The sequence below is a fragment of the Castanea sativa genome, chromosome 4 (assembly GCF_040712315.1).
Source record: "Castanea sativa cultivar Marrone di Chiusa Pesio chromosome 4, ASM4071231v1".
Lineage (NCBI taxonomy): Eukaryota > Viridiplantae > Streptophyta > Magnoliopsida > Fagales > Fagaceae > Castanea > Castanea sativa.
This window is the reverse complement of record NC_134016.1, coordinates 23,484,046-23,497,528: the sequence shown is the minus strand read 5'-3', so window position 1 is coordinate 23,497,528 and position 13,483 is coordinate 23,484,046. Positions and strand designations below refer to the sequence as shown.

General features: G+C 36.4%; 1 protein-coding gene across 1 annotated transcript in view; it reads left to right on the top strand.

The window, feature by feature from the left end:
* Positions 1 to 11,482, top strand: part of LOC142632246 (dehydrogenase/reductase SDR family member FEY-like) — a 36,644-nt gene extending 25,162 nt beyond the window's left edge. The window contains exon 7 of the mRNA XM_075806673.1: positions 10,990 to 11,482. Coding sequence (XP_075662788.1) covers positions 10,990 to 11,252 — 263 coding nt within the window. The 3' untranslated portion in view covers positions 11,253 to 11,482. The remainder of the gene's footprint in view (positions 1 to 10,989) is intronic.
* Positions 11,483 to 13,483: the final 2,001 nt, after the last annotated feature.

Genomic DNA, 13,483 nt, shown 5'->3' with positions numbered 1-13,483 from the left:
CACCACACCTCATGGTTTCCATTACCTCTTTGGCTTGGGGCTTATCCACGAATTGGGCGGATATCATGGCGCCCTACAAGATCAGTTTCAAACTTGGCCACTTCTTGATGGCAATCCCAAATTTATGTTCCAAGGCTTCTTGGCCACACTCATGGACACTGACACTATGTCTCTCCACTCCAAGCCTCCATGTCAACAGATAGTGTCCTAAGTGAAAGAGAACGAGTTCTTGGTGACAGCTGTAGGATAAATACTGGGTTCCATAGTCAGGCTGATCATTATTTTTTTAAGGACTTGGGTGGGAATTGGGATCCTAGGGTTGTTAACCAGCCCTATGATTGGGTGCTTTCATGTCAACAAGCACCACTGAGGCCCTACAGGGAAGTTTCAGCTTAAAAGCTTTCAGCTGATCAAATTGATCAGCAACTACAAAGGCTTGTGGTGTATATTGGGAGCCCATTTCTTGTTTTCCTGCCCAAGCCAAGATATTACATTAGTTATTCTCATGCATTAATGTTGAATTTCAAAAGTTACAACACAGTTTTCATCCAATTGACTTTGTTATATTACCGATTGTCCTAAAAGCTTAAGCTGTTAGGAAATGATGAATTTAATCACTTAACCATAATTCTAACACTCCCCCTCACTTGTGGGCCTAAATTTGCCTTAAATAAGTGGGGGCCCAACAAGTGGGAATTTAATATTATAAATGGGACGTAAAGTAAAGTCAAGGATCGAACTCAGGATCTCCTGCTCTGATACCATGTTATATTACTGATTGTCCCAAAAGCTTAAGTTGTTAGGAAATGGTGAATTTAATCACTTAATCATAATTCTAACAGAGTTCCCAATATCAGTAGGTTTATGATCTCATCAATGAAGCTAGTGTACACTTTAATGTTTGGGATGGCTTGGACTTTCTAGGCCTATTGATACCACAACATATAGGGAAAGGCATAGTAAACAGGTGATCTTGATCCATTTATTAAAATTTAATTGAAGGTAGAGAATGTTAGTGCTAATCTAGAACTTGACAAAACTTCCCAACTCAATGTATGCAAAAAGCTTGATTTGTCAACTTAGAAGAATCTCTTGACTAAGTATTAACACATTGTATCCGTTGAATCAAAGAGAAAATCTAGATTGGTCAAAATGTCATTGGAATATTGGTTTAGTGGACGGCCTCCCCTCATGAAGATGCCAATGACAATATATTATGGTCAAGGTGTTTTGAAGGGAGGGAAATGTTAGGAACCTCACATTTGGGTATAGATATGAATCTTGAAATAATTTTTGTAATCCCTTTTGCTAGTTAGTTGAGATTATGACGAGTTAATTAGTATTTGAGCACATGTAGCTCATTTAACACATGACTTAATTTATAGTGCACATGCTGAATTAACTAGCCAATTATTTTGGGCCATGTGGGCCATTGAAATTAGAGCTATTCTCCTATAAATACATGATTGTAATTCAACATTAAATATTGAAGAATAAACCAATTTCTTGCTTAGTGCATTTCCTCTCTCTTAATATTTCTCTAAGGAGGGTGACTATCTCAAATAAAGTCAATTCACATACAATTCCCATCCATCCCCCTTAGGAACCACCAAGTACCTAACATTTTCTCTCTTTATTCCCTTTTCCTGTTGATGTGGCTAATTGGATTGAACAACTTTAGTGAAATTTCTTATGGGATGGGTTGGGGGATGTGCCCAACTTTCAACTGATGGATTGAGCTAAGGTTTGTGATCTTCTTTCCTCTGGTGGTCTGGCTATTAGGAGTTTGAGGCGCTTTAATGAAGCATTATTAGGGAAGTGGCTGTGGAAGTTTGGGCTTGAGATGGTTGCACTATGGAGATGAGTGATTGAAGTGAAGTATGGTTGCAATTGGAGTGGGGTGGGGTGGGGTGGGGGGGCGTTGGTGCACTAATTCAGTGTTTGGTTCTTATGGGGTGAGTTTGTGGAAGTATATTAGACGGGGTTGGCCTACTTTGTCGATCTATCTTGAGTTTGAGATAGGGGATGGTTCTAGAGTGACGTTTTGTTTGAATCGATGGTGCGGGGATAATTCTCTAGCTATATGCTTTCTTAAGTTTTTCAGGATTTTCCATGAGGCAAGTGTGGTAGATCTCATGCAATTTACAAATGATTTATGGTGCATGGATAAGATTTATGGTGCATCAGTAAAAGGTAGGGGGAGGATAAACTGTTATGTAAACAAGATAAGAACAAGGCACATACAGTTAGCGGCTGCTACAAGGTTCTACTGGCAGCAATTGTTATCATTCCCTTGGAAGAGCACAGAGATTTCCTCTACAGTTGCTTTCTTTATTTGGACTGCATCTTTGGGGAAAATCTTGACAATTTATGAAAAACGAATGTTTGGCTTTTAGATTGGTGTTTATTTGGAGTTTGTTGGGTGATGCCCAAGACTGTTGTTGAGTTGTTAGTTTTTTGGCCAGGCCTTTTTGGTCATCATTGGAATGGTCATTTATGGATCACATTGTTTGATGTGGTTTAGAGAGACAAACAATCAGAATTTTGAGGACACAGAGAACTATGCCTGAGCTCAAAATTTTTTTCTTTAGAACATTGTTGGATTGGATGTCAGCCTTGCATAGCCAGCCTTTATGTTCTGTTTTTGATTGGATAGGGATCATATAATTTGCTTGAATGATTGTTTGTTCCCCAGTTGTATACTCCTTGTATACTTGGGTGACCCTATATTTTGAAATAAATAAGAATTGCATTACTCATTAAAAAAAAAAGGTACTGTTCTGTTAGTTTGACAAATAAACTCCAAACCTAATAAAAAAATTAACTTGAACTCGAAGAAAATAAAGCCTATGATACTTGTGATCTTCTAGAAATTCTAGACTCAACCAAACTACCAAAATACTCATAATAATTGGGGATTACAAAAATTATAGTTTTGCCCCTAACTACGAAATTGACCCTAATTTGTTAAATAAAAATCAAAATTAAAAAAAAAAATTTAACCTTAGGACACATAAATAGATCTTTAAAACCATACAACTTTCACTTCAATTGAACTTCACCCATGGCCCCGTAAAATAAATCTTGAATAGAAAAATTTGCTAAGTAGTAACAAATCAATCTTCAATGTCTGAATCAGTTTATGCTCTGTGGTCAAAAGTTTAAAACAGCAGTACAATCCAAGAAAGAATCATAGTGGATGCTGCTTAGAGCATGAAGATTGTAACAGAATAAGAGGCAGAATTGCACCCCAAATCAATCTCACGACAACCAAACCTCTCTCTACACCCTGCCAGAACGTCCACCAAATGTCCTAGGTATCATCAACCAGCGTCCCCTTATAATGATAACACTAGCAGCTACAGCATGCTTGCCACTGCATAATGTAATAGTGGTCTATTGTCTAACCACTAAATCATGATAAACTTTAAATTAATCCATTTCATAGAATCCAGTTCAGTTGATTTACAGCTGAATTCATTTGTATAATCTTAGTGAGGAGCACTATTAGACAATTCTCACTACTAGCAAGAATAGGGAGAGATTGATTTCAAATCATCATTTTTTCTTGACTTCCAATTATTTTGAGTTACAAACTTTTCTCTTAGATACATGGAAGTTGATTTGCAATTGAATTCTCTTGTATCATATTAGCAAGGAGCACTATAGGAAAATTTTAACTACTAGCAAGTATAGGGAGAGATTGATTTCAAATCTTCATCTTTCCTGGATTACCAATTATTTTGTGTCACTTACTTTTGTCTTAGACACAATAAACTTTTGATGTTTGTCACATAATCTAATAATAATATGTAATTATTCATTGTCATGTCCTAGTCAATCCTAATTTGTTATGTTGGAATATATTGTTTTTTGTTTGTATCCTAATTTTGTCTTAATGCTACATTTTTTTTATATATATAGATATTCAGAGAAATATTATTGAAGAAAATAGTAAGGAAAAATACAAGTTATTTATGATGATGAACAACAAGAAAAGGATAAAACAAACAACAAAAAAGAGGGAAATCAAGAAACTAGTCTAAGAGAAAACATTAACTTAGTGCTCTTGTTATGTCTTAGCATTTCCTTCCTTTTTGTACTTTTGTTGTGCTAGTGCTTTTTTGCATTTAGCAGTTTTTTGAATATAAATGTTTCTTACCTATCAAAAAAAAAAATTTAACTTAGAAAGGGAGGAACAATCAATAAAATCCCAACAATGAGACCACTCAAAAAGATTGCACTGACAGAAAACCTTTAACTCTTCCATTGTCTTCTCAATGTCCTCAAAGGAACGACAATTTCGTTCCAACCAAGCAATCCACATCAAACACATTAAACAACCTGGAATCATATTCCAAATATTTGAAGTTTGATTCCCAAGCCATTGATGCCAGTAAAATAACAATCCCGCCAAAAGTCCATAAGGTATGTGTAACAGGACAATGAAGGAGGATTGCTAGGGGATTGTTAAACCTAATCTTATGGCCGTATTTCATCATTTTTTTGCTAATGGTCAGTTTGAGAAAAGTTTAAACACAACTTTTATTATTCTCATTCCTTTAAAACATGTAGCAACTTTTATTATTAGGGATTTTCGGCCCATTAATCGACTCCGCACGGTGATGGGGGATATAATCTCAGCATCTCAAAATGCTTTTGTGAGGGACAAGTAGATCCTTGACCCTGCTCTTATTGCGAATGGATGTCTTGAGAGTAGATTGAAGTCTGGGGTGCCGGGGCTGATTTGTAAGCTGGATGTTGAGAAGACTTTTGACCATGTAAACTGGAGTTTTCTGCTATAGATGTTAGAAAGAAGTGGGTTCTCTGCCAAATGGAGACGACGGATCTTCTTTTGTCTATCTACAGCCCGTTTCTCCATCTTGATTAATGGCTCTCCTTGTGGATTCTTTGGTAGCACTAGAGGTTTGAGGCAAGGTGATCCATTGTCTCCATTGTTATTTGTTTTGGTGATGGAAGCTCTTGGAAGAATGTTGGATAAAGCAGTTCATGAAGAACGCATGTTAGGTTTTAGTGTGGGTAACTTGGAGGGAAGATCCTTGGCGGTGTCTCATCTCCTTTTTGTGGATGACACGCTAATTTTTTGTGAGGCTGATTTAGAACATATTTTGATTCTTCGTATGATTCTTATCTGGTTTGAGGCGGTGTCTGGTCTAAAGATAAACCTAGGCAAGTCAGAATTGGTTCCGGTTGGGGTAGTCCATAATATTGACCTTTTGCTGGTTGTTCTTGGCTGCATGCAGGGTTCTCTTCCAATGAAATATTTGGGTCTTCCTTTGGGTGCTAAATTAAAGGATAAGACTATATGAAATCCAATCCTAGAGAAAATGGAGAGGAGATTGGCGGGTTGGAAACGCTTATATTTATCCAAGGGAGGTAGAGTCACCCTAATCAAAAGCACCCTATCTAATTTACCCACTTATTTTCTATATTTATTTCCTATACCTGCTAGTGTGGCTAACCGAATTGAGGGGCTCCAGCGGAATTTCTTATGGGGCAGTTTTGGAGACAATCCTAAAATTTATTTGGTTAAATGGGCTACTGTTTGTGCTCTTATTTCTTCGGGTGGCTTAGGGATAAGGAAGATAAGACTTTTCAATGAAGCTTTACTTGGGAAGTAGCTATGGAGATTTAGGATTGAGAAAGATGCCCTTTGGAGACAAGTGATAGAGATGAAATATGGATGTGTGTGGGAGGGTTGGTGTACCAAATCTGTGAATGGCCCTTATGGTGTTCTTATGCCATTCTCTGTATGATATTGGTGATGGGTCTAGAGTGAAGTTTTGGCAAGACCAGTGGTGTGGAGAGACATCTCTTGCTGTTAGATATCCTGACTTGTTCAGATTTTGCAGGAATAAGGATGCCAGTGTGGCTGAGCTTATGAAGTCCTCCAATGGTGTCCTCTTTTGGGATGTGAGATTCTTTAGGGGTGTGCATGCTCGGGATCTAGAGGCTATATTAGACTTCATGGAAACCATATATGGTTCTCCTATAAGGGGGCTAGGTGAGGATAAAGTTGGATTCCTAGCATAGATAAGGGTTTAATGGTTAGTGATTATTATAGAATTTTAGTTGGCAACACTTTCTATGGTTTTCCTTGGAAAAGTATTTGGAAGCAGAAGATTCCCTCTAGAGTAGCTTTCTTTGTTTGGGCTACTGCCTTAGTTCATGCTTGACGATTGATAATTTATGAAAAATGAATGTGTGGATTTTGGATTGGTGCTACATGTGTAAGAGAAATGGTGAGTCGGTTGACCATCTATTCCTTCATTGTCCTTTTGCTATGGATCTATGGTCTATGGTTTTGGGTCTATTTGGAGTAACTAGGGTTATGCCGCACACTGTTTTGGGGCTGTTAGGGTGTTGGCAAGGCAGCTTTGGTCGTCATCGAAAGGGTTATATTTGGTCCATCATTCCTCATTGCTTAATGTGGTGTCTTTGGAGGGAGAGAAATAGTAGATGTTTTGAAAATATTGAGAGATCTATTCCGAACCTCAAGCTACTCTTTTTTAGAACTTTAATGGATTGGTTGTTTGCTTTGCAAAAACAATCATTCCCTTCTTTTATTGATTTCCTAGACTCTTGCAATTTTGTATTTGATTTCTTAACCCTTGTTCACTCTTTGTGTACTAGGGTGTTTCTTTTTTATATCAATATAATTTATTACTTATCAAAAAAAAGGAGGTGTTCCACCGACTCCCTATCACATCGACACATACAACACCAATTTGTCAAAGAGTGACCCCTAAGCATGAGATTATCCAAGGAATCCAACCATGAGCAGCTGTCCACCAAAAGAAAGCCACTCACTTAGGAACCTTCGGTTTCCAAACACCCTTCCAAGGAAACAGAGAATTCTGGGCATCCTGAATCACATGGTAGAAAGACCGGGTGTCAAACTTACCATCTCCCTTGAGACGCGTACAAAGAGCATCACTCCTTACATCCCGAGGAATACAAGATTGGATAAACTCAAGAAGAGAATAAGATGCAGCTAGCTCCCAGTCTTGAAATTCTCTATAAAACCTTAAATCCCAAACTCTAACAATACCCCCCTCCAGAAGCCACAAAACCTCAGAAATACAAGCGTCCTTATCAGCTAAACACATGTAGAGCTCAAGATAGAGAAATTTAATGGTATTATCACCAATTCACCTATCATGTCAAAAACGAACATGAGTACCTTCACCCACTACAAAAGACAAATGTTTAGAAAAGCTCTCCCACTCTTCATGAATACTTCGCCAAAGACCACATCCATGAGCCCTCCTGCATACTTTAGTACTCCACCCCCCCTTGACCCTCACCATATTTTGTGGAAATAACTCTCTGCCAAAGATGGGTAACTTCATGACCATACCTCTACAACCATTTTCCTCATAAAGCTTAATTAAAAGACACAACACTTCTTATCCCCAAACCGCCCAATTCAATGGGGTAAACACACCTTTTCCCAAGCCATTAATGGGTATTTGAAACACCCCTCTGAAGACCCCTAAAGAAATTCCTCTGAATACTTTACAATCTAGCAGCCACAGCTTTAAGGATAGTAAAAAGAGATTAAAATTAAAAAAAAAAAAAACCACGTTGGGAGACTAGTGAGAGTACTCTTCGGTAACACAAGCCTACCAACCTTAGATAAAGAGAGATGCTTCCACCTTGATAATTTCTTCTCCAAAATAAGATTCCAAATAGAAGATGTCTTAAACGAATTTCCCAACAACATCCCCAAATATTTCATAGACAAACTGCACACTCTACAATGAAGAATATTAGCCAAGACATCTAAATTATTCACCTCCCCAATAAGTTAATCTCACTTTTCCCAACATTAACCTTCAACCCCATAAAAGCTTGAAAACAAGACAAAGTCAATCTTATGGAAAGTAGTTGTTCCCTAGAAGCATCACAAAATAAGATAGTGTCATCAGCAAACAACAAATAGGAAATACGCACACCAATAGAATTCACTGCTTCCACATGAAAAACTTGAATAAGATTACCATTCTGTCTTCCTCAAAATTTTGCTCAAAACCTCCATTATCAGAAGAAACAAAAGAGGGGTTGTCTTGTCTCAAACCATGAGAGCTTCGAAAAAAACCTTCGGGGGATCCATTTACTAGGACTGAAAAACGGATAGAAGTGACGCAAACCTTAACCCACCTCCTCCAATTCACCCCAAAACCCATCCAACCCAACAGATAAAACAAGGCATCCTAATTCACATAGTCATATGCTTTTTCAATGTCAAGCTTGCAGACCACACCTTGTAACCGGCTCTTCAACTTACTATCCAGGCATTCATTTGCAATGAGCACTGAATCCAGAATTTGCGATCTGCCAACAAAGGAATATTGAGACTTAGAGATGAGATTATCCAACACTGCCCTCAATTTGTTAGCCAACACCTTGGACAACAGCTTGTATACACTACCCACCAAACTGATAGGGAGAAAACATATAATATTAACCGCATTACACTTCTTAAGAATTAAAGTGAGAAAAGAAGCATTCATAGACTGTTCAAACATTGAGTGTTGATGAAAGTGTTCAAAAAAATCCATGACATCCTTTTCCACAACACTCCAACATTTGTGAAAAAAAGTCATGGTGAAACCATCAGGACCAGGGTCTTTGCCACCCTCCATCTCCCTCAGGACCTAGATGACTTCCTCCTTCGTGAACTCTCTCTCTAAGGACAACCTCTCATCCTCCTCAATACATGCAAATTCTAACCCATCCATAGCAAGGCGTCTCACCTCAGTTTTCTCATACAACCCCTAATAGAAATGAACTAACTGAGAGTGCACATCAAACTCATCCTCATAAAGAACACCATCCACCTCGATCCTCTTAATTTGGTTAGCATTTCTATGAGAGTTTGCTAACCTATGAAAGAAACGAGTATTTTTGTTTTCCTCCTTCACATACAAGGCACGAGACTTTTGTCTCGAGAAAATCCCCTCTAGAGAAGCCACCTATTCTATGTCTCCTTTGATTTTAATACAACGATTTTGATCCTCATTTGATAGACCCAATAGCTAAACCCATTAATTCAGTCAACAAATTCTTCTTTATAAAAGCCAAATAACCAAACTCCTCCTTGTTTTACTTTTTTAAATCAGCTTTTAGAGCCTTTAATTAGTTAGTTAGTTAGACAATTTCTTAAGCATTAGCTGATAGGATTTAGACACTTCTCAACCATCTAGAGGCTGCCAATGCCAAACAACTAGTATAAGTAGGAGAATGTAAGCTCTTTGTAAATCAGTTTTGGAAATTTAATGATCGTTAGCCTTTGTGTGCTATCTGGAAATATGTGTTCTTGCTGAGGTACTTATTCACCTATCAATGTGTTCTAAGCAACTCAGTCCTTTCATTGTTTCTAAACCATACACAAACAACCCATCACATTCCCTGTGTCACTTAGACATATGGACAGGTGCCAGTGATGACCTTAATATTTCTCACATAGCCACACATGGGAAGAGGCATGCATGGTGGATTTAAGTTGGTTCCGTATATCTAATTGCGTAAATGTTCAGGAATACTTGATGGTGGAGCGTGCCTTTTTTTTTTTTGGTTTTAATAAATGTTTCGATTAGTATTTTGAATCTACAATTTCACCCTCTATATATTGTTATGGAAGGAGAAAGTGTCATTTGAGCTAACAGCTCATTGGCAGTGGAGTGAGCTTTAAATTGCACCTTGCATGTGTAACAAAAGCCACTTGGCTGGTTTAACATTTTTTTAGTCTCTTTTCGCATTCATTTGAATGCAAATAAATAATAGTGAGATTGAATATCAAAAAGTTTGGGACTCAAGCTTACCTTGTTTTGTATATCACATCTTGTGTAATCTCTGTTTCCAAATAGACCAGTGCAGTAGAAGAGTTCACAATGAACACCCTTATAGGAACAAACTTTGTAGCTCCATTTATCAACTAATTGTCATGCAGACTGGACATTATCCAGGACATCCCATATTTTTCCATAAAATCTTTTATTGTTGAGTAGCAAGATATAAAGGTTTAGGCTTGAGTGAGAATAATGAGGAAGAGAAGAATAGAGAGACAGATAAAGAAAGAAAAGGTTGAGGGCATTTATTTAGCATATATTTTTATTAGGGTTAATAACATGATTACAAAAATGCCCTTATCAACATGCTAATTAAAAAATATATGCTAAATAAATGCCCTCAACCTTTTCTTTCCAAATACATGCTAATTAGGGTTAATAAAAGTTATTTTTATTAGGGTTAATAACTAGAAATAACTTTTATCAATTATCGTTCATGATAGGGCAGTTTGCAATACATTTGAACAGTCCTGAATGACTGTTGAGGATCCATAGCTGGCCCTACAGTTTTGGGACTAAGGCTTTGTTTTTGATAGGGTAGTTTGCAATATATGCTACACATATTCCATAGTAACCTTCCATAGATTATACCTTTAAGGGGTTTTCCACCTCACTTAAGTTGTAAATACCCATCCACCACCATCAACCATATAAAGAAATCCCACTGTTGCAACATAGGGGATTTCCAATTAGCCAGAATAATCTTTGTACCACCAAGACAAGAAAGAAATAATAAATTTAAATGCACCCAAACTATCCCTAAACCAATTTACGATCACTACTTGAAGGTTCAAGTCTGAATCCGAAGAGTTTGCTAACAAAAACCAGCCGCCAAATGCTTGAGATCTCTTCCAAAGTGGATGGCAGCACATCGTACTCTAATAAATTAGGTAGCAGCAATCACAGAACATGGTATTTTGTTTATAGTTCCCACAAGCACATGATATATCATTGTAACAACCAAAGGTTTGTTGGTTTGCCATTGCTGTCCAACAATCTGCATGGACTGCATACAAATCTTAAAAGAAATTTGGTACTTTTGGAGAGAGATAGAGAGGGAAAAAAAGAAAAGGAGAATTCAAACTAAGCCTGTCATGAATCACTTCTGTTGCAGGTTCAAGGAGTGCTCTTTTCGCAGCCACAGATCCTCAGGTTCCAGAGTACTGTGAGTTGTTGAAAGCAGATGAGTGGCCTGTTTGTGCTTACCTCTCTCAAGATTGCCGCCCAACAAATCCTTCGGAAGAAGCACACAACCTTGAGACTTCATTCCAAGTCTGGGAGAAGACATTAGAGATGGTTGGCCTTCCTTCCGATGCTGTGGAGAGGCTTATAGAAGGGGAAGAAGTTCCATGCCGATATGGGGCTCACAGGGGGTAGTTTTTTGTTTATTACTGGTTCACTATGATAGTGCTAGATTATATTCAAAGGGTGCAGTCTAAACGCTCACCCAAGATACTGTAAAGGCTGGTTTCTTGATTGCAAAGTGATGGCCATTCTTTTATTAAGTAGGCAGAAAAACTGAAGTGCATGTCATTCTAGTACAATTATATTTTGTGCACCACTGTGGGGCTCCTTGAAATACGAATGCATGCATGCATTTGACCTTTGTTAGCTGGTCTTCTGTCCCTCTGAGTTAAGGGACAGTTTGTTATTTGGTAGGATACCAACATAGGAATTAGAGTGAATTGTTACGTCTCTATGGTTGTGAATGACTCACATGATACACGTCTGCATTCTGTGTGAGTACAACTTTCCCTTGAATCTGTTTACCAACTTCTACTAGGGCTGCAAACAAGCCGAGCTTTGTCAAGTAGTGCATGTTCAAGTTTGGCGAAAAATTAAAAGCTTGAGCTTGGCTTAAGCTTGTGACAAGTCTAAAAATAGTGTTTGAGCTTAAGATCGAGCTCGTGAGAAAGCCAAAAAGCTTGAGCTTGGCTTGGCTTGGCTTAGCTTGATTAATTAGTCAAGCTAAATTCAAGCTTAATATCAAGTTCAAACTCGAGTTCAGGTCAAGTTTTTGAGTTTGAGATCTAAAAAAATTACATTATTAAATACTTAAATCTCTAAAATTAAGAAAAAAGAAAAAGAAAATAGTATAATCACTTTATCATGCATCTAGTCCTACTTATAATTAGCCATTATTCAAATTAATAATTTACATAATTAAATCATTCATTTATCATTCTTTGTCTACAACTTCAACAATTGTTTAAAATACAATTTTTACATTCACGTTAGATGGTGAAGGATTAGAAAAATACTTGTTTGAAATACCTTATGTAATTTCTAACCGACTTTCAGGATAACCTGCAATTAAAAACGCTAGATGATGTCCTGCCCGATCCGTTGATATTTTATAATTTCATTTGAAATCATTTTTATATATATTAAGACTTATATAATTCTTATTTTGTTATATAATATTTATATTTGCCTAAAATATTATTGAATACTTTGAAACTCGATTTTTTTAATTCATATTTTATATATATAAAAAAAATATTGTATAACACTATTAGACTATAACATATTATAATATTTACTGTTAAAAGTAAAATTTATTTTTTAAACTGATTAAATGATTTTGAAATATATAAATAAAAATTTAAAGTATAAAATACTTTTATATCCCAAAATTATATAAATTTAAAAAACCTATCAAATACTTCCTCAACCACTCTATTCTTACAACAAAATATGGAGATCTCAATCTCAAAAACTCAATTCATTATCTTGATAAAATTAAGGAAATCGTTTGTAGGTATTAACATTAAAAAAAACATGATTAAACAAAGAGAAATTGGCTAAAAACACATCTATTTATCAAAATTTAATTGTGTTTAGTTGAGTTTCTGTATGCTTTAAAAAAAAAAAAAAGGAAAACACTTTGAAATCATTATCAATTTTTATTTTATCGATATGGCTCATACCACACAAAATAACTGTAAAAAAACCTACAAAGAAACCTACAAATTATGAGTTTTAAACAAAATTTAAAAAATAACTAATTTTACAAATAATCAATTAAAATGTTTTTTTTTTCTAAAACAAAATACATTTATTACTTTACCAAACCAAAATCCCAAACACCTAAATACTCTAAACGAATCACAACATTCATAAAACCTGCAACGTCCGAATTCGATATCGAAATTGTAAGTTATTGTCATGGAATAAAAAACATCAGCCTTCTTCCTTGGTCATAGCCTACTCATACTAGTTAGAATTAATAATGGCAATTTTTACCCGACCCGACCCGACACAACCCAACCCGACCCTAATGGGACTGGTGTTACCCAACCCATGAAACATTAGGGACAATTTTGGATTTTAATAAACTAACCCATAGCGGGTTTGGGTCGGTTGTGAGTATTATGCATACTTGCCCCAAACTTGAACTTAACCTGTATACATTAAAATTACTAACTACCCTAACTATGTATATCCTAACTATTCTCAAACCCTAATCAATCTCCCTTCTCAAATCTCTCTCAGTCACTATAGACACTGCATTTAATACCCTTTACAACTCGGGCTCTTGTTCCCTAATGATGTTAGAATTTTAAAGCCTAAGGTTGGTTTAGGGCCTAATTAAATGAAAACTGACT